This window comes from Antennarius striatus, chromosome 7 (assembly GCF_040054535.1).
Source record: "Antennarius striatus isolate MH-2024 chromosome 7, ASM4005453v1, whole genome shotgun sequence".
NCBI lineage: Eukaryota > Metazoa > Chordata > Actinopteri > Lophiiformes > Antennariidae > Antennarius > Antennarius striatus.
Genome location: NC_090782.1, coordinates 17380478 through 17407789, shown reverse-complemented (window position 1 = coordinate 17407789; position 27312 = coordinate 17380478). Strand labels below are relative to the sequence as shown.

The 27312-nt window shown below is 42.3% G+C and overlaps 1 protein-coding gene across 3 annotated transcripts; it reads right to left on the bottom strand.

The window, feature by feature from the left end:
• Positions 1-94: 94 nt before the first annotated feature.
• On the bottom strand, positions 95-27312 carry dot1l (DOT1-like histone H3K79 methyltransferase). Of its 3 annotated transcripts, none has more exons than XM_068318704.1 (28): positions 26692-27312; positions 21312-21355; positions 21132-21206; positions 20624-20687; positions 20162-20390; positions 19750-19844; positions 19455-19517; positions 19308-19363; positions 18909-18988; positions 18508-18576; positions 18293-18399; positions 17841-17882; positions 17651-17746; positions 17309-17528; positions 17036-17149; positions 16219-16310; positions 15112-15213; positions 14440-14577; positions 14126-14251; positions 13406-13845; positions 13222-13318; positions 12961-13110; positions 12671-12713; positions 11880-12496; positions 8497-8702; positions 8209-8282; positions 7435-8124; positions 95-4358 (listed from the first exon to the last, which is right to left on the bottom strand). In XM_068318704.1, the coding sequence occupies exons 1-28, from the start codon at positions 26770-26772 to the stop codon at positions 4351-4353; spliced, it is 4218 nt and encodes a 1405-aa protein (XP_068174805.1). In that variant the 5' UTR covers positions 26773-27312; the 3' UTR covers positions 95-4350. The 3 variants fall into 3 exon arrangements, with proteins under 3 accessions (XP_068174805.1, XP_068174804.1, XP_068174806.1); XM_068318703.1 differs by having other exon boundaries at positions 17309-17531; positions 26692-27311; XM_068318705.1 differs by lacking the exon at positions 26692-27312 and adding an exon at positions 24211-24250 and having other exon boundaries at positions 17309-17531.

Sequence of the window (27312 nt, the reverse complement as noted above, 5' to 3'; positions counted from 1 at the left end):
CAGTTTTCCTCACCAGTTCATCTACAATTACTGTAAACAGATGTGTAAAAACATGATCTGTTGGAACCCCAAAAGAAATACAAGACACAACTGATTATTTCAAATATTAAATGAAACATTTTTATTAATAATCATAAAACGCAGAAAAAACATTAATTCCATTTGTTTCATTATAACATCTTAGGATAAAAGCACCAACACCTAACAGCAACAAGTTTATCATGAACATCCGGGGCCTTTTGCAAAGGAGGTTTGCCGTTATTGCACCTCAAACCTGCCCTGGCAGCACCTATCAGAGAGCACTATACACATACTGTAGGTCACACACGACCAACGTCACTTTTACCCTCACGATTGTGGGTATAACCCCACCAAAGGTAAGTGAACGTCATTCCTAGAGACACAAATCTAGACAGAGGCATTTGTGAGATGAGGAAGATGCTGAAAGTCAAAGCCATTTCACAGTTTCTCGACTCGTTATAAAGCTGGATTCCTCCGGAGAGGCTGCATGTAAGCAGAGCAGTGAGAATAAATCTGAGGCCTGACAAAGAGCTGGCTAATTGGAACTTACAATTCACTTACTGAGGAATTTGTCCTTGTCCTGAGTTGGGTTACAGTGTGACTTCATAAAGCCACACGTTGAACAAGTTTGTGACATGCAGTAATTACAGGATTTTTTTTTTTTTTTTACTTCATTACATGATTTCAAGTAATCTGGGAAGTTCCTGAGTTAAGACCTTTGGATGGATTTTGAGTAAACGGCTTCGAATGCAAATCTCTCACTGATCAATAAATGTACCAGGATGGAGAGCCACAGAGAAGTTTTAATTCAAATCAAGCTTGTACACCAAAGGACTCTAAAAACAGCACCATACCCCTTTCACTGATTGTATAAGTAAGCTACAAAGCTGGTTGAAATCTGTAATGAATGTAGTCTTTGCCAGTCCCACAAATTTATTCTCACATGCACCACACTGACCCCTCAAGATTAGAGAAACTTCCATAGATTAGACTGGACTGTAAGAAAGCTGCTAGGCAAGCTTGTGTTCATATCAGATTATTAAACCATAAAACCCTGCAGCACAACAGGAAAAAGAGTAGTATTTATAATTCATAGCTGCAATTTCCTTGTTTTAAGTGAAGGAGAGCACCGTGATGTCTTTCTGACGAGTAGTATTAAAAACTGACAGGAATCAGAAGACATTATTAAAAGCATAACATGAAACTGCAATTGTATCAAACACCAAGAGTAAGAAAATCAAAAACAGCATCAACAATAATTACAAAAGACCTCTCAGTGCTGGTAACAAATAGACTATAATCTCTAATTATATTCTAAAATGACTTTCTCCTCCTCTCTTCACAATGTGTCTCACACTCGCGGTTGAGACACATTGTGAATGTCCAGGACAGGAATTTACAATAAAGCTTTCATTATTAGTCTAATCTTCCCTAAGATATGCAATGGCAAGTGAAGGAAAGCACACACACACACACACACGCACACAGAAAAACTGAGCTTATGTGTATTCCTACTATTAGAGAAAAGGGAAGCTTGTCTGCTCTCATTCCTAACCAAGTGATGCACACATACGACCTAACATGAGTGTCTTACATCAGCATGTCTTTGCAGATACACAATATGCTCACAATACACCATGGGGTCTCAATAGTTAGACACCTACAGATGGACAGTGAGAGGTTGACTATGTTTGTACGCACCAGTAAAACCGATTCTGTAAAATCAGTAGAAACAGAAGCACCACTTCATCTTGCGAGAGTAAAAAAATAAAAGAAGACGACGGACAAAAACCAGAAGTGAAAACAGCTGAAAAAAAAGACAGTTCTAGTGCTAGAACCCAGTTGTGTTCAAGAACCATTGTTTGCATTGCAGATGTGTGCTTTGTGTGTGTGTGTTTATGTGTATGTGTGTGTATCACAAGGATTCAGGCAGGTGCAGTTGTGTTGCCAGTGTTGTTAGGCACCATCTGTGAGGAAATTCTTAACTCTCCTCAGTTTCAAGCCTCCTGTTTAACAGGTTGAGTTTAAGGTCAATGCAGCACCACGACACCCCCATTCACTTAGATATATTCTTATATATAGTCTGTATACGGATAGATTTTTATATACTTTTACTTATGATGAAGACAAACCAGGAAATACAAAACCTTATGTACAATAACAGTGTGTGTTGTTCACAGATAAGCAGCTCGCTTTTGAGAGCAAAGTTTGCTGACTCATGTTTGACATGTGACGTGAGAAGATGACCAGAGGACCTCGGACTGACCTGGTTGTCACAGACTCGATTCATCCAAAAGGTGGCCTCAACAGTTGTACACTCAGACTTCAAAGAACCAGACAGAATAGCACAAAAAAAAAAAAAAGCTCCCCACCTCCCTCCCCCCAAAAAAAGCTTGACAAAAATATCCCTGTGTACAGCACCACGTTTGAATTGTTTTTGATGATTTCACTATATAATAAATAAGATCGGGCACAGTCTAAACTTAGCACCATTGTTTCCAGACTGCGAGCCATGTAAGCACATGTTCATTCTACAAAGTCAACACATTTCAGGATTAAAAAAAAAAAAAAAGGAGCAAAACAAAAATACCACGGCAAATGGAGAAAATGACGGCATAAATATAACGATGATCTAAATTATACACAACTATACAATTGGATAAAGGAATCACATTCACAGTACATTCTTTACAAACAACGAATGGCACAATTAAAAAGCAAACCAAAAGGTGTGAGGAGAGTCCAGTAGTTTGTCGTGGTTATGGTTAACTGACTTCTCAGTTACGTGTGTGAGGACTTGTATGTGTGTGTTTTGTATGATTTACATGCTGCATGTGAGCCTTAAGCAGCTGCTTAAATCTGCATTTGCCAACAGCAGAAATTAACGTTTGTCTTAAGAAGAGCTAAAAATTCCTGCTGTAAAAAGTATTTCTGCTGTGGTCCCACATGACAGTGTGATTCATCCAGAAGACAGAAATGACTCGAATGTCTGACACCCGATTCAGCTTTAGAGAGCAATAAACCATCTCAGTAATGAAGTCGATGGGATTATTTTTAAAATAAGAATGTCTGCGGCTCTGCTCAGCGTTATTGGCACTCCTTGAAGAGCAGCTGATTAGCCGTGTGTTCAAAAATGGGAGAAGAAATCCAAACACTGTTTTGTGTTCGAATGTCAACATTTCATCGCTATTCTTCCGTCAATTCATTGATTTCAAGGATATTATAGTCATTAAAGAGTAAAACGTTTGCTGCTCTGTTAAAAATACAATGTAAGAAGAGGAATACTGACTATTACGTTAATCAGAATGTAATTCTAAATGGTTTAGCTCTGATTAGACACAAAGAAAGGAAGGTTTATGTGGTAAAGAGGACAGCTAGAACAGGAAGATGACTGTTTTTGAAGTAAAGGGACATAAGAGAAAATACCAACATTTTGTATTTTTTTGAATCTGAAAATACTGCCAAATTATCAACATAACCACAGTTCAAGGGGCGCCAATAATGCAGGCAGGGCTGCACGTCTGAATAACTCATTTTATCCAGTGTGAAGTTAGAAAAGTTCCTCATTTTGTTTCAATAATGTTGCAACAATGTCGTAGAGAAAAAAAGCACAGATAAGAGCACATGCATGTAGAGGCAAACTGCATGATGTCTGAATAAAGTTCAGCGAACCGGTATGTGTCTGCGTGTGCAAACATGTGAAGTGAGACTACACGATGCAGGACGTTAACTCCTCATCACATTCAGCTTAAAAAGTTGAACCGCGTTCTTCAAACTGCTTGCCTGAACCAATAAAAACAGATTTACCATGATAGTGACTAAAACAAAATGATACATCATCATACCATTGAGCACCTTAAACATCCGTTTGCCGTAACAGATGTTTTACACCACGCACAAAAACGTGTCCGGTATCTGTGAATTCAAGGTTACCATAGTGGTAGTTTGTGTGTGTGTGTGTGTGTGTGTGTGTGTGTGTGTGTGTGTGTGTGAGTAAACGGCTACATTTATATAGCGTTTTTATTCAAATGTTGATGCTGATCATTCACGCGCACACATGCAGTCGGCAGCGAGATACCATACAGGCTGCAGGACGGGACTAATGGGATGACCAGCACCGTCTCCTGAACCACAGATGTCCACTCTAGTTAGTGTGTGTACGTGTGTGTGTGTGTGTGTGTGTGTGTGTGTGTGTGGAGATCCCAGTACAGAAGCCAGTCTCAGAGGCGGTTGGGTAGTGCAGACGGTTTGGAGCACCATTGAAGGAGGAGAGTGCCTTGGTCCACACCTGGACGTTGCATAGTTTATTAAATGTTGAGGTAGTTTTTTTCAATTACCTGAAAGACCAATGAAGACAGAAAAAAAACATCATCATCATCATCATCAGATTATGTAAGGAAACAAACAATGGAGCCATATATTGTTAATTGAGATCCCTTTCACAGCTCAGACCACTCGTCACCGGCACCATTTTTATACTTCAATCTTAAAAAGCGACTTACCTTGTTCAGTCAGAACAACAGCATTCGGGAGCGCGAGAAAAACAGGTTTCCCGTCTGTCTGTCTGTCTGTCTGTCTCACTCCCTAGCAGTCTCTCTCTCTCTCTTTCATTTTCTCTTTCCACTCTGATTGCCTTGTGCCTGTCCCCCCGCCCCCCCAGGCTCCCAGCCCTATCTAGGTCGAGAGCCTGGGGGCTGGGAGCTTGCGTAGGTTCCATGCATGCCCTGAGTCCTCCACATGCCCCCTCCACCACCTGAGCTGCTGGCTGGTGGTGGAGGGGGGGGCAGCCGAGGGGAGTAGTGCACTGCAAACGGACGAGACGAGGAGGTTGCTGACACACAAGTAGGGGGGGATGTTGAAGCAGCCGCAGGGGGAGCAGAGACAGAAGAAGAGGAGGCAGGGGTGGAGGGGGGAATGGAGTTGGAGGGTGTGGCCTGTGCTCTCTGATGGTGGACAGAGGAGTGGGACAGACGGGAGGGGTGGAGGGACTCTGATCGAGAGGATGGCGGGGCGTCAGAGTGCATGGGTGTTGAAGACGGAGGGGCGCTGTGCAGGGGTGGAGGGGGTGGCAGTGAAAGCGAAGGAGGGGAAGGGCTGTGCAGGACAGACTGGATCCGGCTGTGCTGGGGGTGGGAGAGTGGGAGAGGTGAGGACACGGGGGCCAGGCGTGTGGAGGCCGGCTGGGGGGTGGCGTGCTGCTGGGTTTGGGGGGAGGTAGTGGAAGATGAGGAGAGACTGAGGAGAGAGCTGAGTCCAGTAGAGGGCAGCGTCATCCCAAACTGATGGGAGGACACTGTGGGAACCACATGGTGAAATATACCTGTAAATCATAGTGTAGAAATGGACGGAGAAGGGGGGGGCCAGAGAGGGAAGAGAGAGCAGATACGAGTGGCAGCGAGAGGGGGGGGGGACAAAGAGAGAAGCAAGGGCTGAGCCTGGATTTGCATAGCGCCAAGCGAGTCGTCAACAAGCACACAGAAAGCAGTCAGAGTCAGAACACTGTGAGCATCTCCACATCAGCTGGGCCACATTCTGATTGCAATAAAAGAACTCAACTAAAAATAGTTGATTTTAGCTTCCAGTGATATGACTCTGACATAACACTCAGACAACACCCCCAGAAAATGAAAACATAAAACTATAGTCATGCCAAATATGTTGATGATTTCTATTAAATGATTTGTTTTCCCTCTGAAGTGAAACATTTTCGAGGGGTGTTTCCACCTGCAACAGTTAAGCAGCCAGTCATGGTCAAAGCGAGGCAGCACACAGAGCCAGTTAGTCGAACTGCCAGTGACACACACACACACACACACACACACAACAGCATCGGGCCTGCACTTACCTGGACCTATCATCTGGCCCAATCCCTCATACTAATCTTTCTTTAGATGACCCCCGGCTATGACTTCCACCTTGACTGTCAAATGATCTTCTTTTCCTTTCAGCTTTTCCCTTCAGGGGTCGCCACAGCGAATCAATTGCCTCCATCTAACCCTGTCTTCTGCATCCTCTTCTCTCACACCAACTACCTTCATGTCCTCTTTCACTACATCCATAAACCTCCTCTTTGGTCTTCCTCTAGGCCTCCTGCCTGGCAGTTCAAAACTCAGCATCCTTCTACCAATATATTCACTATCTCTCCTCTGGACATGTCCAAACCATCTCAGTCTGGCCTCTCTGACTTTATCTCCAGAACCTCTAACATGTGCTGTCCCTCTGATGTACTCATTCCTGATCCTATCCTTCCTGGTCACTCCCAGAGAGAACCTCAGCATCTTCATCTCTGCTACCTCCAGCTCTGTCTCCTGTCTTTTCTTCAGTGACACTGTCTCTAGACCAAACAACATCGCTGGTCTCACCAGTTTTGTACACCTTTCCTTTCATTTTAGCTGAAACTCTTCTATCACACATCACACCTGACACTTTCCTCCACCCGTTCCATCCTGCCTGTACACGCTTCTTCACCTCTTTTCCACACTCTCAATTGCTCTGGACTGTTGACCCTAAGTACTTAAAATCCTCCACCTTCTTGATCTCTTCTCCCTGTAACCTCACTCTTCCACTTGGGTTCCTCTCATTCACACACATGTACTTTGTCTTACTGCGGCTAACCTTCATTCCTCTCCTTTCCAGGACAAACCTCCACCTCTCTAGCTTCTCCTCCATCTGTTCCCTGCTCTCACTGCAGATCACAATGTCATCTGCAAACATCATAGTCCATCGAGATTCCTGTCTAACCTCGTCTGTCAGCCTGTCCATCACCATAGTGAACAAGAAGGGGCTCAGAGCTGATCCCTGATGCAGTCCCACCTCCACCTTGAACTCCTCTGTCACACCTACAGCACACCTCACCACTGTCTTACACTCCTCATACATGTCCTACACCGCTCTAACATACTTCTCTCCCACTCCAGACTTCCTCATACAATACCACAGTTCCTCTCTGGGCACCCTGTCATAAGCTTTCTCCAGATCTACAAAAACACAATGCAGCTCCCTCTGGCCTTCTCTGTACTTCTCTATCAACATCCTCAAAGCAAATACTGCATCTGTAGTACTCTTTTTTGACATGAAACCATACTGCTGCTCACAAATGTTCACTTCTGCCCTTAGTCTAGCTTCCACTACTCTTTCCCATAACTTCATTGTATGGCTCATCAGCTTTATTCTTATGTAGTTGCCACAACTTTGCATATCTCACTTGTTCTTAAAAATGGGTACCAGCACACTTTTCCTCCACTCCTCAGGCATCTTCTCACTATCTAAGATCCTGTTAAACAACCCAGTAAGATACTCTGCCACCTCTCCTAGACACTTCCATAGGGAGGTGACAGTAGAGTTTCTGATTAACTCCACTGTTAAATGATCCCGAGGCAAAACCTGAAATCCTTTGTCTTTAGTAACGCTCACCTCCAGCCGTTCCCCCTGCCAGTCCAGCACTGGAGAAGCTTCCCAGGGCAGAATGTCCGTTGACGAGTCGTGGTGTCCCGCTCACAGAAGACCCGCCTGTCTGGGCCCCGAACAATGACTGTAAGACTGAGGTTCCCCCCAGAGGGAACTGGGAGCCCAGGTACTGTCCCACAGATGACCCAGAAGTCGAGGAAACTGTGACAGTACTGCCTCCCACTTTCCCGCTCAGGATGCCCCCTCCACTGCTGGCAGCAGCGGATATGAAAAGATTCTGACTGGTGGCCAGGCTGCCACTTGTCTTAAGCTCCCAGTCCCGAGGGGTCTTCTTTTGGTGAGCCTGGCGTTGATCTAAAGCCCCCCCTCCCTGGGCACCACCACCACCGCTGCTGCTTCCAGCCCGGGTCCCTGCCTCCTGACTGAGGAAGGGGTTTGCAGATATGTAAGCGGATGACTCTCCATCGCTCCCTTTCCTCACCAGCTGCTGCTGCTTGCGGTCAGAATCAGAGTCTGTGCCGCGGGTTGACGCCCCCATACCAAACGGAGAGCCCCCTTGTCTCAAGTCATTGTTTGGCTGCTTGGGGTCAGAAATGGGTGAAAAGGTAGATTTCCACTTGCTTGTGGAGGACATAGAGGATGAACAGGAAGCCTCGCTGCCGGTGCTGTTACCGCTGCTACTACCGGATTTCCTACCTAGTATAAAAAAAAAGAAGTTTTCTTATCAAGTAGAAGAAAAACAAGCTTTTATTTTCACAAGAGACACATTCCTTTCCTCACCTCTTTCACAATCCCCTAATCTAGCAGGTCCATCTCTGCTCTCCAAAGATATAGTGGCGATTTTTCTTTCAATTCTAGAGAAAGAGTTATAAACAATCAAAACAGGAATAGCGACAAGGGGCAACACAAAATATTTGATTGCTTTTGACTCTCAAAAGAGCTGAGGTGCTGGAGAAGCATGGCTCTAAATCATCACCAATTTCATCTGCTTTAGACATCAGAGAAAAGGTTTGCAGCCGTCACTTGTAGCAAACACTCACACAAAGGATGAGTCACTGGAAACATTACCGTGAACTGGAGCTGTCGGCCAGGTATCCTGAATCCTCATCATCAGAGCTGGGGGCTGACGAGTAGCGACCCGTTCCATTCAGCTCCAGAGGACGCTCCCTCTTCAAGATGGGGGGCTGGTCCAGGTCGGGTCCATTGGGGCTACGGCTTGATTGTTCTGGAGAGGAGATGGCGGAGATCTCAAGAGGCTGGTTGATGTTGTTCACCTGATAGAAGAAAGGAAATGCAGATTACACCCAGACAACACATAGCACTAACAACTGTTTCAAATAATGTGGTGGAGAGACTTTATTATGCTGATCCACTGGACAGTGGTGTAACAGAATACACACAGAACCCCCCACATGCAGAGTAACTGAAAATTCATCCCATGATAATCGTACTGGGATTAACGGCATTAGACTGCTGCGAGCAGAGTCGTTTTCTATTAATAATTCACACGAACCAATCTGACAAACATTCTGAGAGTGACCTTTGTTAGCAAAGTATCATGGTGGGTCGCATCCAAACTAATTTTTTGCTTCAGTCACGTGGAAGGAAACGTCATACGCTGAGCACACATAGCTGTTGAAACCTAAAAATTTGCTAAGGCAGGCAGTGTCCTATGAAAAAGCAACCCATGTATTGTTTATTAACTTTTAATGATTCTGCTTTAATGATTTATTCCATCTTGCTCTGTAAGAAAATAAAAAGCATCAAAAACAAACATTTCAAATTTCTCCAGGGACGCTCCTGGAGTGGAAAACAGTTCACATAATCGATGATCAGTGTGTCCCTAGTCAGCTTTGATCACAGCAGTAATTCTCTTCCTCATGGACTGGACCAACCTCGCGATGACATCATCCTGTGGGGCGGCGGCCCAGGCGGCTGCCCCCTCTTCAGTCAGAGCTACCTGGGGTTTGATGCTGTGGTGGGTGTTCATGTCACCCACTCTTCCAAAGAACCTTACGGATTTTAATGCCGTTTAAGTTGGGGCTCATTGCAGATCTGAAACTCCAGCTTCCAATGGTGCGCACCTGGTCAGGTTTCATTCTTGCAGATGCTATTTGGTCCCAAATCTTCATTCCTTTTCGTAGGGACGAGTTAGTTTAACAAAAGAGAGGATTCATTTAAAAAAAGAGTGTATTCAGACTCAAGTAAGACAAACATGAAAAATCTTTCCTCCATGTAGATGAAGAACTAATTTTAAATACAGAAAATATTTTTTCAAAGCAAAAAAAAATTAGCTGTCCTTAATAATCTTTGAGTTTAATAAATTTATGGTCAGAACACAAAAGAGCTTAATTGTTTTGATGACAGAAATAGTTACAGATGTCATAGATTACATGGGGATTCAATAAAACAAGGTTGTGTGTCACCATACCGTCCTAAGTAGTCCACTGTGAGGGCTACAACATACGAATGTGAGACCAAACCACTTTCTCCGGCCTTATAATGGTGTGGATGGAAGAATTTTGGAGATAAAAGATGTAGTTGTGCATGGTAGAGGTAAGATAAGATCGGGCCTAAAAAATCCAGCCCGACACTGCCCAGCCCGACACTCAGGCTGGGTTGGGCTTGCACTCGGGCTTAAGATCTTAACTCTAGTCCCGAGCCGTGTATTTGGTTTAGAGGTAAAATCTGGCCTAACAAAATCCATTCCGACACGACCTGAGCCTGCGGGTATTAAAGGCCGACCCGAACGTAATTACTGACATTTTGAGCCCGACCAGGCCTGAATTTCGTGCCGGGTCGGGCTTGGACTCGGGCTTAAGATCTTACCTCTAGTGCACAGTGTGTCTACGATAAAAACACTTTTAGGGAATAACAAACACAAGACACCAGCTTCCAGCTGTAGAGAAGGGACATCACTGTTGCATGTCGTTTATGTCCACACGGCTACTGAAGAAAGTGGTTGGAATAGCTGTGATGTGATACAAGGATATTCACTGCCCCGTAATCCTGTCATTAACCCATGCACCTCATCACCAGTAACTGACTATCATACTGTCCGAGCAACAGAAACGAAGCTGAGTCACATGACTGTAAATACGGCAAATGGAAGAATCAGGAACACGGATTTAGTTACTGAACAGCTGATTTTTGGATATTTATTACAGGATGTCGACACACGCGCAGCTGTGTTCCCTGCTGGATTAATAGAGGACAGCTCAGTGTTTTCCCTGATCATATAACAGTCTGCAATTCATATTCAAACTGTATGCCACCGTTTATACAGATCATCACGCAGGGCTTCAAGTGCTCTCCACATGCTCTCCCTGCATCTCTGCTCTTTGGAGAGCAGAGATGGACCTGAGGTCACCGACCAAAAGTTCAGATCTGAATATTCAGTAAATGCATGCATTTATCCATCATAGCTGGTTGATTCCTTGATATTCAGATTATTGTGAGACACCCAGGAGTCATCCCTCGTCACCGTCCAGTCTGGAATCTATTCAGTGGCTGACTGAAATAAATTGTTTTCCCCATAAATGCTCACTCGTGCTGATCCTTGTCTCTGCCTCACATGACATGATCTCAAATCACATGACCTCACATCACATGACCTCACATGACACCTCATCTGATATACGGCGCACATAAGTGGAGGTTGACAGCATCAAAAAACATTATTGTTGGATTAAATACAAATCTTTCCTGTACAGACACGCTTTAAACAACGAGCACATCCAATAGAGATACCGTTATAGAACAGGCCCCCCAGGCCTTGTTCTATAACAGGAGAAACACTGTAGTTGAAATGAATTCTGGGCTTGCGCTAGCCGATCGCCACTTCGCCATAGGCAAAGTAAATTCCAGAGTGGCTACAAGGTTTTTAGCCTGTGTAGCCACAGTGGCGTCCTCTCGTCCAATGAAAGAAAAAGGGTTCTATTTTTATAAGCTAAACCTGCGAATGGGTGACGACAAGGTGAGGACGATCGATCAAAAGAAAGTGAGAAGAGTGTTTTATAGTGGTTTTGTGTTAAAATTCTCATTGAACAACAAATGGTGAATGCTGAGCGGGGGTAGGAGTGGTGACAGACCGATCAGAAGGTAAATGAAAGATATTGTCAATACTTTTTTGTAGTCTTAGACTTTTGATCCCTATGACCGGCAGGAATAACCAGTGATGCATGTAAATGTGTATTCACCTCAATTGCTGAATCTCACATTTATACCTGCATAGAGTTGGATAGAAATAAAGATAGTTAAGCTTGAACTGTTGACTTTAGTGTATTTTTGTAGGTAAACTGAACAGAAGATTTTGCCCTCAGAATGCACCAGAATGCAGGACAACCACCCCATTTTCTAAAAAATTTCTCGGGGGAGGCCTCCTGGACCCCCCCCACACCCCTACAAAGTATACCGTTATCAACGTTCTCATTATAATTGTGTTGACTCACCATGGAGTTAATGTTGAGTGGCGATCCTGAGGAGTGGTTGTTGGCGCTCAGCCCAGGGAACGATCTTCTCTTCGGGGATCCACTGGCTGTGACAGCAACCGCAGAGCTTCGCTTCCTTCTCCCACGCTTTCGTCCTTCTTGTGAGCAGAGGCTGTGAGAGGAGTGTGATGAAGACGTGTGTGACGGTAGATGAGTGTGCTGTGTGCCAAGGGACTGGTGGTGGTGGTGGTTTCCATGGTTACTGTGGTAACCCTGTTTCGCTAAGTTGGCAGAGTGATGGTGGAGGCGTGATCCTCCGGCTGTGCTGCCTCCGCTGCTTGACAGAGAAGACGAGGAGGATGAGGAGGAAGTGGAGAAGAATATTCTCCTCCGCAGTTCACTGTCCTGGGGCTCCGTGTCAGATTCACCTCCCTGGTGATCGTGTCCATCTTCTGGAAGAATCTTTGGGGGCCCATCTGCATACTGGAGCACTCCTCCAGTGCTGAGCGGGGGGCTCTGAATAGAACCCCCTCTGCTCATGGGCCCTGTCAAAAGAGCGTTGGTGTGTGGAGGAGTTGATGAAGTAGCACCGTTATGGTCCTCGGGGTTAGGACCTCCATTCATCAGCCCTGAGTATCCTAAACAGATCAACAAGTTCATGGCCAGGGATTCAAAGCTGGAACTATTATGTCAAATGGTGACTAGAATATACAAAACATTTTATTAAATGTTAATAAATCTGCATATAGTTGTATGGTAATGTTGGACAGGATCTGTGTACAATATATTAGTGGCTGAAGGACAATCCTTACCATTGATCTGACCTGCATGAGACACAGGACTTGGAGTACTTCTCTGAAATAGTAAAAAGAGAGAATATATACCCAGAAACAATATTTAATACATGATTCAAAGGAGTACTAAATCTAAAAATGTAAAACTCAAATCTGTAATTGTCCAAGTGGCATTTCTTTAATATAATGGTTTTGAATCTTCCTTTAAACACCAAAAAAGTTCTTCACAGCTGAATATTTCATTTTTACATGTGCTGCAGATGCACCTCTAATGTAGCGGTGTAATGTAGGTGTTGTCATTCGCTCACCAGCCTCTCAGCGCGACTGGGCAGCACCACACTAGCGAGAGGGATGCTGACAGGTAGTTTACTTGGGTGGACAGTGCTCAAAGGGATACTGATTGGAAGGCTTGTGATGCTACTGTCACCCTGAACAGACAGGCTCCTCTCCTTACCACACTAAATAAGAAAGGAAAAGGAAAATGAATGGATGAGTGTTGACTGAATGAAATCAAACACTGTAATGTAAGAAACTCTACACGCATGTGTAGCAAATAATAAAACATTTACCCGATCTGAACCTTTAGGATTGTTCTGGGCATCGGATGCGTTAGGAGAGGGGCAGCTCTGTTTGGTTCCGAGTGGAGAGTTGACACCACTTAATTCCCTAAAAGTGAAAAACGTAAAAAGATAGTAACTTAAAATAATATAGTGTCAGTATTGGAAATCAGGAGTTTTGTTAGCATCAATTAACCTGTGCATAGTCAGCCCTGGACCCCTCAGGTTCGTCGATGCAGTGGAGTCCTGATTAAGATGCCTCCGTAAGGCAATCTTGGCAGGAGAAAACCGTGTGTAATCAGGAAGAGCGTAGGTGGAATTCTGCTGTCTCTGCCGGGAATCAGGGGTGGTGGGCACGATTTCATGGTCCGGAGAGATGGGCAGATAGCGAGAAAGAAGCTCCCCCTTCTGATTGTTTCGGTCAAAACACGGTGAGCTGGTGCCATTGATATTAAGCTCCGAGCTGATGCCATTAAGGGTCGGGGCAGAGGACAGGCCGAGTTTAGAGGGGTCCATGTCTGCAGAGCAGCGCGATTCCAGGTTCTTTCTGTACGGCGATCTGTCACAGGGACTGTAGGACTTTAGCTGAAGTAGCTCCTGCTGCCTTTGACTTTTTTCCAGCTCTACAATACTGATCTGCACACAGACAGCAGGGGGAGCAATTACACTACAGAACAGGAACTCCACAACTCATCTAAACTATCTAGGAAAATAATCTTTGACAGCAATTTATCAACTGTTCCTGGAAGCTACATGATATTATTAGTTTAGGTAAATTCCTCTAAATATCTCTGAAAAGCAAGTGGAGCAGATAGAGGGAGTCGGCAGGAAGAAAGAAAAAGCCAGAATAGTACAGAGTATGCAAGACGTAGAAGAGATATGGAAAGATTTAGACATGAATTCAACAACTGAGTACCTGCAGCTCCAAGCAGTGTCTCTGCTTCTCAGAGATTTGTCTGCGTAGTGCCTGTTTCTCTTTCAACAGAGTCTCCAGGCACAGAGAGCCCCAGTCCAACTTTAGTTCCTCACAACGAGACTTCAACTGGAAAACAAAAAACTTATTTACGTGAATATTTATTGGAATTTGCTATTGACTTGAGGTGCAGAGCGCTGCAACACAACCCAGAAATAAAAAATAAAAACACGCAGTCAACACCATAAACACGCAGAGCAGCAGGAAGTACCCGAGGTGAACTGAGGCAACAGTGCAAAGTTTACAATAGAGCTCACCAGTAGAAGGCTGTGGTCTCTCAGTAAGGCCATGTCTCTCTGAAGCTGCTTAGTCTGCTCTTTAAGCTGATGGTTATGGGCTGATATCTCCTTCTGGGCCTGCAGCAGGTCTTCCACTGTCAAGGCTTTCACTCCCAGCTGAGCAACACACAGATATATGCAGGGATACACAGGGTCATACAACAGCTACAGGCACAGACTGCCTAAAAATCCATGCGGCATCCGAGAAAGCCGTCTTTGCTGACCTCCAGTGGTTGGAGTTCCCACAGAGCTATCAAGTACAAATGTGCACAGAGTGTGAACTCTGCAGCCTGAAAACTGTTGGATGTGATTAGAGATTTCAATATAGAATGTCTGATTAACCCAACAGGAATGTTACATGTACTCCAGGTGAAACACACTTGAAGCTTCAAACACAGGAGCTTCCTGTTAAGGTAGTGCAAACTACAACACAACACTGAGGGGAACACCCATTAAATGCTCTCACTTGCTCATACCCAAGTTGTATTTCACAATGAGCTGCAACTTTTTTCATCTGCAAATGGGACATTGTCAATAAAATAAATGTATATAAAAAATTTAACTATGAAAACGTATAAGAGGACATTTCTGGATGTTACATGTGTGTCTGTGCAGCTGTAACTGAGAGAGCGATGCAGCAGCAGTTCTTACCTCGTCTAGTTTGGTCTGAAAGAGACCTTTAATCTTGTCTTTGTGAGATTGGCAGACAGATTGGAGCTGCTCCGCCTGCCCTGACAGGTCTCTGTGTTTTTGCTACAGAGAAAGACAAACAAGAATATATGTAAGGGGTTGGCTACAAGTCCACAGAAGTGTGACAGTTCATCAAAATATTATTTCTATGTAGGTACACTGCTTAAATATTTGACATTAAATGTATGTCAGCTCGATACTATTATTTTACTTTGCTGGATAAATTGAAATAAAAACAGATTTCTGTCTCTTTATTTTTGTTTTGGGTTAGGGTGTGAGTACAAAGATGCTCAAAGGACCGGTGACTCCATAGATCTGAAGCTGCACAGGAGCATTGTACAGATAAAATCGTTTTGAGGCAGCAGCAATCATGTCGACAGACAAGAATAATAATTTTACCACTATTTCAGAATTCAAAAAACATTGCAGAGCAGCAATAACAAGCAAACTCATCAAGCAACAATCATTGCACACAGCAAGACGCACAAAATTGTCTCTACTTGCAAACCCAAAACTGTGACTGAAATAACACATAAGTGGCATCATGCAACAAGTGAAAAACAGGGCATCTCTATGGAGCCTGCAACTCCCAAGTGACTGTGCTACACCCTGAGGATTGAACAATCAGTGCTGAACATTTCACTCCAGTCTTCTTCGCAAAATGTAGAGATAGAAGAAAAGAGTACAAATTTAAACATCGGGCCATAATCTCAACCCAGAAAATGTGAATAACTAGGAGAAATAAATGCTGTAAAAGACTGCCATGTTATAATATGAGGCTACAAGGGTAAACAACATGTTCCTAAAATCATCCGGGCAACGTGCTGGACCTTAAAGTAATTTACATCACACCCAATAAAGTGTTTGATGTGATGTAGACTAAATCTTCATGTGCACAGAGGGCAAATGAATGAATAAACTTTGCCTTCAATACTTGCCTCTATTTTTGTATTGAAAAGAAATACAGAAAAGAATGATGTAAACATATGTTTATGTTTCTAGTGAGGGGGCTTCCACTACGACCTGCAGATCGATAAACAAAAAAACAAAGGAGTGCTATTTGATTACCTTCTCCTGTTCTAAAAGCTGCTGCAGGTTGGAGCGGTACTGAGGAGTCTTCATGTGGGCCATGAACTGGAGGTACTGGACTTTGATGTTATCTGTATACACATGCAGAGACAAATCTTCTTAAAAATACATTCTTTAAAAAAGGAGGACAAAAATAAACCCACCAGAATGGGCACCAGAGTGCCTAGTCTATTTTCCCACAGAGAAACTGAACTTCAGTCATTGAACCATTAGGTTCAATATTTCTCTACAGGTTCAATCAATCAAGTTTTATTTATATAGCGCTTAATCATGGCAACAGACATTTCAAAGCGCTTTAACAGACAGAGAAGCCCAACTAAATCCTCCAAAGCAAGCATAAGCGACAGTGGCGGGGAAAAACTCCCTCGATGAGGAAGAAACTCCGGGCAGGACCCAGACTCTTTTGGGCGGCCATCCGCCTCGACCGGTTGGGTGGAAAAGAAATCAAAGGAAGATAAGAACAAGGTCAGAGAGAGAGAGAGACAGAGAGAGAGTGGCAGATAGGCCAGATAGAGTCAGTGTCAATGTGGTTAAGGTTATGTTTCCCACTGCTAAAGTCAAGGCACAATTACAGTTGCGTGGATGACTGTATGGCTGCAAGGAGGAAGAAAGGAAGCAGGACCCCAGCCGATGGATAAATGAGGGGTGGTACTGGTGGGCTTGGAGGAGAAGGTCCACAGCACATGGAGAGATGGGGGTGATACTGGTGGGCTTGGAGGTGCAGGTCCACAGAGGAAAGTCCACAGCGGATGGGCGGATGAGGGGTGGAGCAGTATGGTAGTCTTCATGAACTCACCTAGCAGTTGTTGCAGACCAGGAGGAGTCGGGCTCAATAGCAGGTGACTAGAGGGATAGTGCTGGACCTTGGGAGGTAGCTGGTAGAAAGGACTCTGAGGTGGCCGGTATGCATCTGGGTACACAAAGAGAATATTTAAGGTCAACTAAGACATACACAAGAATATCAAGAGGATATTCTGTAGAATGAGGCATTTTAAGATTTTAAAAGTCAATCTACACTGCTGCAGTGCCTGAAGGTAACATATTCCATATTTCGTGTGTTTCTACTGACCCTGAGGGGGAGCTGCAGAAAGGGTCTTGGCATGCAGCAGATCCAGAGCACTCTGGTTCTTCTTGTTTTTCCTCTCTGTAGCCGGGGCAGCTTTCTTGGGTCGACCACGTTTCTTGTTGTTCAACTTGCGACCTTTGGACAGGAGTCGGGCTCTTCTGGGTTTGGCAGAGGCCTTGACCACTGTCACCAAGCTAAGACGCTCCTCCTCACTGCAGAACTCCTGCTGTTATACATAAGAAAAAAACTAACCATGAGACAAAATGTTCTTGAGGTTGATTCAGTCACTCCACCTCAGGAGGAAATGTTTCCCCACATGCCCTTATAAATCTGTGCTCATCTTACCTTATTTTGTTCTTTAGGTTTTGTGGGTGTGGTGCTATTGCTTTTACTGTCTTTTGTATCCTTCTGGTGACGTCGCCTTGCTGCCTCTTGCTCTTCCTGATGTAAGATCATTCAAATTAAATTAACGACAAGAAATATGTTGTGCACAATAACATCATCAATATAGTGAGCAGGAGCAAAAATGACTCACCCTGAGTTTAGGATTTTTGAGACTAGCAAAATAGTTTTCAAGCTGAAAGATAATGAAAGAACATTGTGGATATTAGGAGTACAGTTCCAGTATTTCCAAGTTAAATTGATCATTAATTCACATCGGTGCACTTCTTTTCTTCCATTTACTTATTTAGTCTGATTTATCAACCTTCCCCAAGGTACAAACAGCAGTGCAATATCTATATATACAGTACATACTCTATTTCTACTCTGGTGCTGTTCTAAGAAGTTACAACGCCCACCACTGGGATTTACTTCAACTACCAGAGTGACTCATTATTGTCTGATGTGCTTCTATTACCTTGTTCGACCCTGCTTATATTGACATTACTTTTACAGTACTGGAACACTGCCATTATTATGGCAGCCGTTCTCTTGCGTTTAGATTTGTCTTGTCGTGAACAATGTTTGCACTGGTGCTCAGCTTACTATGGTGCGGTCTATGGTATGCAGGTAGTAGGAAACTGGCTTTCCAGTCCAAGACACTGAGCCCCTGAGTGGAGACAGCTCCACCACACGCATTATTGTGCCAATATCTGTGGATCAGTGAATAAAAAATAATCAAGTACAGAAAATGCAGGTGCAAATCAAAGGGAAAAGTGTGAGATACCAAAATCTGTTTGTCAACCAACTGTGCCACTTACCACTCAAGTTTCGACTGTTTATTCTAAAATTTAAAGGTGCAAAGGGTTTGGAGGATACAATTTTTCCACCTGCAGCAAATAGACAAAAATCGAATAATACATTCTCTGTTTAAATACCATAGATGTGGAACAGTGGACAGGCAAGATGTCACTGTACAGGTTCCACAACATGAAACATAAAAACTTTTCTAAATAGAGACCTTAATTCACGACACTGATAATATTGTCCAAGTAACCGGATACTGTAAACCATATTTTTAATCACCCAACAGAATAGCTGAGCAAATATTTTTACAGTGATCTGAGCTTTCACTCCCAGCGTTACCAACACAAAGCCTCAACATGTTCGATCAGAAACTAGTGAGCACAAAAGCAACTTAGTGGTCGGTTGAAAAACTGACCTTCCTTCATGTTAGCAAAGCGCTCCTTCAGCTGGTGATCTACTTCTGGACCAAAGGCAAAGTTATTCACAAAAATAATACTGGAAGACAGACAAAAATGGACAAATATTAGAAATAAACCTTGCAGTAAACATATTTAACTTTTAAAGTCAGAGTGCTTTCAGAGTGGATTATGGTTTGGAAAAAGTGTAAGGTTAAAGTTCAATTTGAATTTTTACGTCATTAACTAAATGACATTAATAATGTCATTAACTAAAGACATTTCATTATGGATCACTTATTGCAGAAGTAAACTTTTTTTAGACACAGATAATATTGTAATAGAGCAAATAAGATCTCAATTAATAAATGTGTAATGTTATGTTAATTGTTTTAATGTGGCAAGTTGTGTTACACCACCTTGTGTTGGCGATTCTTTCCTTCCATTCCTCAGACAGAAAATCACCTCTCTCCAGCTGCAAGAAACAGAAGAATGGGATTAAAAATCATACACACACATAATCCAGTAATATAACTATTGATGATGTAGCACAAATAATCACTTACTGTGTACTCCCCGTGTTTCTTCCCATACCATTTCATCCACTTTTTGAACTCTTTATCCATGGTCTAAGACAGAACATGGACATTTACTTTGAACCACATAAAATGAGAAGAATCTTTAAACAACAAACAATCAGACCACTGTCTAGTTGACAAAATTGTCTGTTGCGACAATCACAGCATTCACTAGAATGACTGAGGAAACTGACAACTTTTTTTCTGGCAGATTGCAAATGCTTTCGTTTCTCTCTGCTCTCTTTCTGGAACATCTCTTGGTCACGATTATTATGATAGATACCTCTGCATAGGTAGCTGGAATGTCTGCTTTCTCAACCCCGTAGTAGTGTTTACAGTTGGTCGCTGCTGCAACCTGCAACACCACCTGCCCCACTCCTGCAAACAAGAGACAACAGGTTCATGTGAAACAGCCATAAAGCACAGCTAGACAACTATGTAAGAAACTTGTCTTCCTTTCACAATTCATAGGATAATTGTGTACTACTATTACAGCTTCAATAGCAGTTATTTATCAAAAACTGTCACTGCTATTAACAACACAACTGAAAGACTTTGGGGATAAACTACTAAGCACTGTATTTCCCCATTTCTCTACTCCGCTACATTTATCTTTGAATGGTGTATATGTAAAAGCTGCATTGGACAGTTTTTCCATTACTCTTTCCTGAATCCCAAAATAACAGCTGACAAACCACTGCCGAGGTCAACAAACGTGTCATCTTCCATCATTTCCATCTCATCGATGATTTGAGACACCAGGTCGAAAGAGGTCTCTCCATACACCTCAGGGGAGAACGGCTCGTAGTTGTTCAGCTTCTCCGGGTCGGTCACTGAGTGGTTGTAAACCTGCTGGAGGATGTGCCTCAGCAGCCCGTTGGAAGGACGCTTGTTCAGCTTCATGGGCTGGGTGGTCCCCTTCCACTAGAGCATGGGATGACATAATCATTCATATTCATAAAATGTTTATCTATACCTATATTGAGAGAGAGAGAAAGAGAGTCAGAATAAGAAAGACAGAGACTCAGTGCTAAAATAAAATGAGTATATTCATGCAGAGTTGTTCACTTTTCAAGACAAGTGACATTCACATGACATGGCGACTTCACATTGACTTCACAATCAGCACAAAGACACTCTCACACACACAAACTCACCAGCTGGTGAATGCTGTCGATGGCCCTGTTATACTTGTCACAAAGTCTTTGCATACTCTCAAAGCTGTGAGAAAAACAAGACCCAAATCAGTACCAATGAAATCTGTCATATGATGAAGTCCAACTTCTCGGAACAACACCTACTTTACCCCTGACAGTTTGCATCTTTATTTAACTCTGAAAACGCTGCAATTTATGTAATTTCTGAACTGAATATACAGTACAGTAATTAATATATATTACTATATAATTAATATATATAACATATACTGTTTTCATTAATTATGCACAGGCAAAGTATGCATGTTGATTGGTTAACCAAAATGGTTTTCTTTTAATTTAGAGTTTTTGTGGCTTTTTTACAGGGCTGGAATGGATTCAAATGATTTTAGTTATTTAAAATGGTGAAGATTTGTTTGACTTACAAGCTCAGACACAGAACGGATTACACTCTTATCTCAAGGTACTGCTGTACACAAACTGATTTTTTACATAACCCTTTGCTGACCTCTTGGTGTCATAGTCAATGAGTACGTAGTTTTCCATCGCCAGCTTGAGGTCTGGGATCTCTTCACATACCCACCTAGAGAAAGAGTGCAGATAAAATTGTCACTAGATCATCATCAACATGTCACTCACTGTCAGCATGAATGTGGGACCAGATTTCCAGAGACAGAAGGTCACTTACCGAATGGTCTCGATGATTTCATGAGCAGCATCATGGTGTTTGTCCTGCAAACAGACGGCAAATTTTGTTTTCAACCCCCTCCGGCATGACCCAGTAAATTCAACAGCATGATAAAATACAGCCCCCCCAACGACCATAAAGATGAATGACCTTTATGGTCGTTGGGGACCATGTAGCATCTACTACAGCGGGATTTACTGCAGAACTGTTGTTTAATGACAATGCATTGCTTTAAAGTAGTTGCACTAATAAACTCACAAATGACTATAACATACAAAATAATCGGTATTATTTCTCTTAAATATAAGAAACTCTACAAACCACATCGACTGGTGTCAAGACCAAAGAGCCAGAGGATTGGTCAATCTAACTTCATATTAATATCACAATTATTTCAAACCTTTGTAATGATTATAATGACAAATTATTTTTTGTCCAAAAAAACATGCCTAATATTCTTAAGTGATAGACCAAGTATAAGATCCCCTCTCTTACTAATTGAACTAATGAGATGGTCAGCTCCATTGTCACCATGAGACGAGGATGATTACGTTAACCCGTAACTAAGTTAAAAACACACTAAATGTGTATCATCACAGATAGCAGAGTGCCTGCAGTGGGGAACCGACTCATCAGAAGCTTCAAGATTACATTATGACTGGCTATAGTTTAATGGTTACTTAACTTACTGTCAATTGACAAAGCCCAGACAAGGTAAGTTTGAAATCTTGAAATCCAAAACGTGCCATAGACATCGGATATACATTCCATGTCATTAATGGTATGCTGAATCTGTGTATGTGTCACATAAAAATATGGGATCAATATCAATATCCACAGTAACGTACTTTCCTTAAAACTATACACACTTTCTTTCATGGCCACCATACTGATAGGAAATAGCAGGGAAAGGTTTAATTAATTACATAAATTACAGCTACATTCCACTGAGTGCGGCAGAGAATTTCCATCCAATGTGCAAACAAACAAGACTGCAGCGCATAAAACTCATTTGACCTAAATGGCATTAAAAAAAACTTGATTAGTGCTACTAAAAACCAGAATTTGAACTTCCATTTCATGTTAAAACAGATGCTCTGAAAAGGTCTATTAAGTTTGATCTATCCCTTCACTGACATGAGAACGATCAGGGGTGGACAGTAATGGTAAATTTACTAGAGTACTGTACTTTAGTACAGATTCTGACGATTTTTACTTTACTCAAATAATATACATATATATACATATATATACACATATATATATATACATATATATACATATATATATATACACACACATATATACATATATACATATATATACATATATATACATATATATATATATATAGGATTATTATTATTAATTTTATTTCCATTTTTATAGATGTTCGGGAAAGCTTGGTACAGTGTAACATAATGGTTCTACAGGCAAGCACATCAGTGCAGGTGGTTTCAAAGTGTTTTCTCTGAAACAAGAGATATAAGGTACTACTGTATATATAAAATTGTAAAATAACAGTAATTCAGTCAGGTCCATTCTCATCAAAGATTAAAAAAAAAAAGGAATTTACTCTTACTCTTACTTTAAGTACATTTAAAAGCATTTACTCTTGAATACTTAAGTGCTTTTAAAAGCAAGTACTTTTTTTACTCTTACTCAAGTAATGTATTGACTAGGCTACTCTTGTAGCGGGGTAAATTTTGACCAGAAGTACTTGTACTCCTACTCAAGTACTGGGGTCAAGTAGTCTGTCCATCTCTGAGAACAATCCAACGACTAGTGCAAATACACTGTTGGTGAATGATGCAGCTCCATCAACGTTTGCAACACATACAACGCAAGCAGACTCATAGCAGAAACAGCCTATTATTCAAGCTAGTTCACATATAGTAGTCATCACGCTTTAAGCAAGTCTTTGGGTCCAGCAGTGACATAATGTATACGTACTGCACTTCTGACATTTTTGTTGATCTTGGAAACAGTTTTCAAGCAGAAATACTGGGAGTGTATGTGCAATAAATCCTGGTGTGTGTCATTGTACTTACTGTACTATAAAGTGATAATATGGAGTTAAATCTACCTCCCTGGAGCACCTATTGTTACTTAGCGGTTATCGTTACTGTGATGAATAAAAACTACGCTTCATAAATGTGTTACAAAGCCTGTCTATGATAGCCAATTTAGATTAATCTGGTTAAAAGTACATTTAAGTCAAGAAAAGCCGCAAAATATACATTAATGACATTGATTAAATGCAGGGAATGTGTAATCTTAGCTAAAGGAAGCTAAGTGGCTCCATGGGAGTAATAGGACTCAAGTTACACCCATAGCGCAGCCTGCCTGAGCCTGTTGCCTGAGCTGACCCACTGACCCACTTTCTCTCTCCTGCTCCTGCGCATTGCCAAGGAGAGCCTCTGGTGGAGGAAAAGAAGAGGGAAGTAAGAAAAGAGGCCAAATCAGAGAGAGAAGCAGAAAGAAAGTCAAAGCAAGAAGAGAGGGAAACAGAGAGAGGGGCTGGGGAGGGGAGGGAAAGCTCAGTATTTGTCAGATATTTGAGGCAAGGCACGGCAACCGCAGCTAACAGCTCACAGCCCGGAGCTTCCCGCTTCCCGCGCAATACAGCCCGCCATCACTACTACACAAACTTCCGCCAAATTTTAAACATGCAAGTGCACACACTCAAATATGCATAGTAACACAGGAAACAGTCTTTCTATTCCTGTTAGAATTTTATTCTGATGACCACACTATCATGTTCGCTGTGCTAACAGCGTGAGCTAAAAATTTTCCTCAACATAAGAGCACTTCATTAGATAGAGAGGGTTATATGAGGTAATGAGGACACGGAAGAGGCTTTGTGAAAGAGCAAAAGGTGCCGAATACGGGAGCTCACCTGCTCACACAAAGACGACACACAGCAACACTAGCACGGGCTGCTGCTAAAAATAAACTGTCTGTTGGTGAGAGTCAGACAAAAAGAAGAAGAGAGACTTCTCCCTCTCCACGTTGAATACACTGATGCATGTACAACTCACCTCCTCTACACAAACACTTCAGTCAGTCTCTCCAAACGTCAGTGTGATGCATCGTGGTTGAGGGGGTTTTACACTACACCTTTGCTCCACTTTGTATTCACGTAAATCAGCATCCCTCAAGACCAAATGACTAAGCCAGACACGTCACTCACACCCTCACACTACTCTGGCTTACCATGAAATAACACTAACTCTCTCCACAGAAAGATCAAAACAACCTTGAAAAGAGTATCGGTATCGAAAACAAGACTTTGCTGCTTGACTTTTCTATCCTGATTTATTAAAAATCTGACAGATTCCAGCACAGAAACCACTGCATAAAAGTCACTATCACAACCATAAACAAAGCAAAATTGAAAGTCTGACACTTCAAATTTGTTTTTTCATTTCAGTTCTGCAAAACTACATCCATGCAGCACTGATTTTCTAACAAATGTTTAAGTATTAGCAATAAACAATAAGAAACAGAAGTGCGTAAACTCTGGACACAAGTGGTACTGGGAATGTAGTGTCTTTAAATTGCTAAGCCTAAATAGCCCTCATACCTAGAATTAGAAGGACAAAGCTGCACCCCAACAGACGTGCTCTTCATATGGAAGCATTTATAGGCACACATATGTGGGAATTTAATGAGAGACAGGGAGGAGAAAAAGTAAATGGAAAAAAAGAAGTATTTTTATGGTCTTCATTCTGAGTGCCAAATTAAAGAAACATGCCTTATACTCAAACAGCAATGTTGTGTGTGTGTGTGTGTGTGTGTGTGTGTGTGTGTGTGTGTGTGTGTGTAAACACAGCATCTGCAGGAGAGATAAGCAATCTTAATGCTCTTGTGGAAATGAAGAATGAGCGGAATTTGTTGCTACCTGCAAGCAGTTCACAAAGGGTAAAAACTCAAATTAAACATAACCAGATAAAAAGGACTTGAGCAGGAATACTTGAATGCAATTTTAATTTTGTATTACTGAAAAGAAGCAGTCTCCTCTATCCCACTCCCTGTTGGTTTGACCATATGGATAAGAGAAGAGTGGATCAGAGAAAGGAAGAATTTCCTCTTTAAAAACAGAAGGAGAGCACGGCATGAATAAACACCATATTGCAGAACTCCACAGGCAGGACCATCATCAGCTGTTACCAACTCCACTAACTGACTCAACAGCTACTCCAGGTTAAATAAATAAAAGTGTGGGTCAACAGAAAATTAAGCTTAATTTAGATTTCAATGCATTTCCGGAAAGATTGCTGTATTTATCCTAAGAGACCATGACTTCAGGAAATGACAGAGGCAATCAGTCTGGGTGTGTGAAACTGCTGAGTGTTTTCCATACTTTTACCTGTGGTAAAGAGCAACACTGTCAGGCAAAGCAGATAGGAACGGAGTGGCTCAACACATCAACAACTAACTCTGATCTATAGAAAGTCAAATAAAATGACCTAACTGATTATGATTTTCTGACACACGCATAAAACTACTATACAGTCAGCACTGTCCCAGTTAATGTAAATGAGAAACATAAACTCGGTTAATTATATGCAGCAATGTCAGGACTGCAAAACGTGCAACAGCTTCCTTCCTTCTTTACTTTACGATGATTCAACTGGTCAGCCACTGACATGTTGACATCCTACATGAAAAAAAAAGCTATGGGGGAAGTCTTTTTCCTGACAAGCATTGCGAGATTACTTCAAAGCCTTCAAGATCAGTCATCAAATTCATACATGGAGTCCAAACAATGACACACATCTAGCCTTTGACATTCATGTAGAATTGGGTCAAGGTAGTTCAAACACAGACAACTAGTAAATACAACTGTGTGACTTTTTGATAGTATTCAATGGTGGACATTAGCACCCAAACTAAGTAATAACCTACTTATGAACCACTTGGACCAATGTGTATGTACATGCACACTAAGAAGACGAAGGATCATAACAAACACACTTAGTTAAGGCTCTAAAAAGTTAGTTAGAGCGACATGGGGCTCGATATGAAGGGTGGCCTCTTAGGGGCTCCACTTCCTCGACCGAGTGTCAATATTTGGGTTACTGGGACATAACTCTGGCCATAAAATTTAATGTCACTATTTAAATGTACTGCAACATGCTATTTTCTGGCAATCTTTACTACTGTTATGTGAAAAACAAACCACATATCTGATCAGACGTCGGTCCTGGCTGGTTTACAACGTGTGACACCCTGCAGACCAGTATGACCTGCCTCTCAGGACGAGCGTGCCGAGGCTTCCTCAGCTAGCCACTGTTAGCATAAAGCTAACTAACAAAGACAAAACAAAGACAAAATCTAAATCCATACCCGGTGAGTTTGGAAGTGTAACACTTACGTATACTGGTAATGGCCACGGATAGCCAGCGGGTTCTGCTCCAACCGGCGATTTGAGCTTGAGCTCCAGCTTTTCTCCCATTCTCCACTCCACGGCGGCTAGCCTGTGATAGATACCTAGCTAGCTAGTAGCTGCTGTCTGATAGCCAGCTGGTCGGTTAGCGAGCGAGCTACAACGTGAGCATTTTGTAGAAAAATAACGTTGAAACGCGCCGAATTAAAAATCCTTCGATATTCGTAGCGCGGTGGACACATACACGATACGGTCACGCGTGTAAATGAATATTTTTAGGTTTTCTATTTTGAATAAAATTCCTGTTTATGTACACAGCAAATAACACCTTCTCCGTATCGCCGCCATCTTGCCCGGCATGAATATATATGGCAGGGGGCCACTGGTAGCAGAGGGGACACAGACGTCACCGACGGGACCGTGATCTCAGCGCGTGGGCCAAACGTCGAGCACGAGCGAACATCCGACCAATAGCGTGCGGCAGCATACCGGTAGTGACCGTCACGATTCCCTCACCTCAGTGAGGAACTATTTATAACAAGAAATTACTTTAAAAAAAATCCAAAATCATAATAATTAAGCAAACTAACCATCTTTACTAAATAATAT

Excerpts from the sequence above, each read along its gene's own strand:
- dot1l (XM_068318703.1), bottom strand. The coding sequence starts at position 26,772 with ATGGGAGAAAAGCTGGAGCTCAAGCTCAAATCGCCGGTTGGAGCAGAA. Across the intron at positions 19,845-20,161 it reads GTTTGTTGACCTCGGCAGTG|GAGTGGGGCAGGTGGTGTTG; the intron begins GTTTGTCAGCTG and ends TCTTGTTTGCAG. Across the intron at positions 19,518-19,749 it reads TTCCAGCTACCTATGCAGAG|ACCATGGATAAAGAGTTCAA; the intron begins GTATCTATCATA and ends GTTCTGTCTTAG.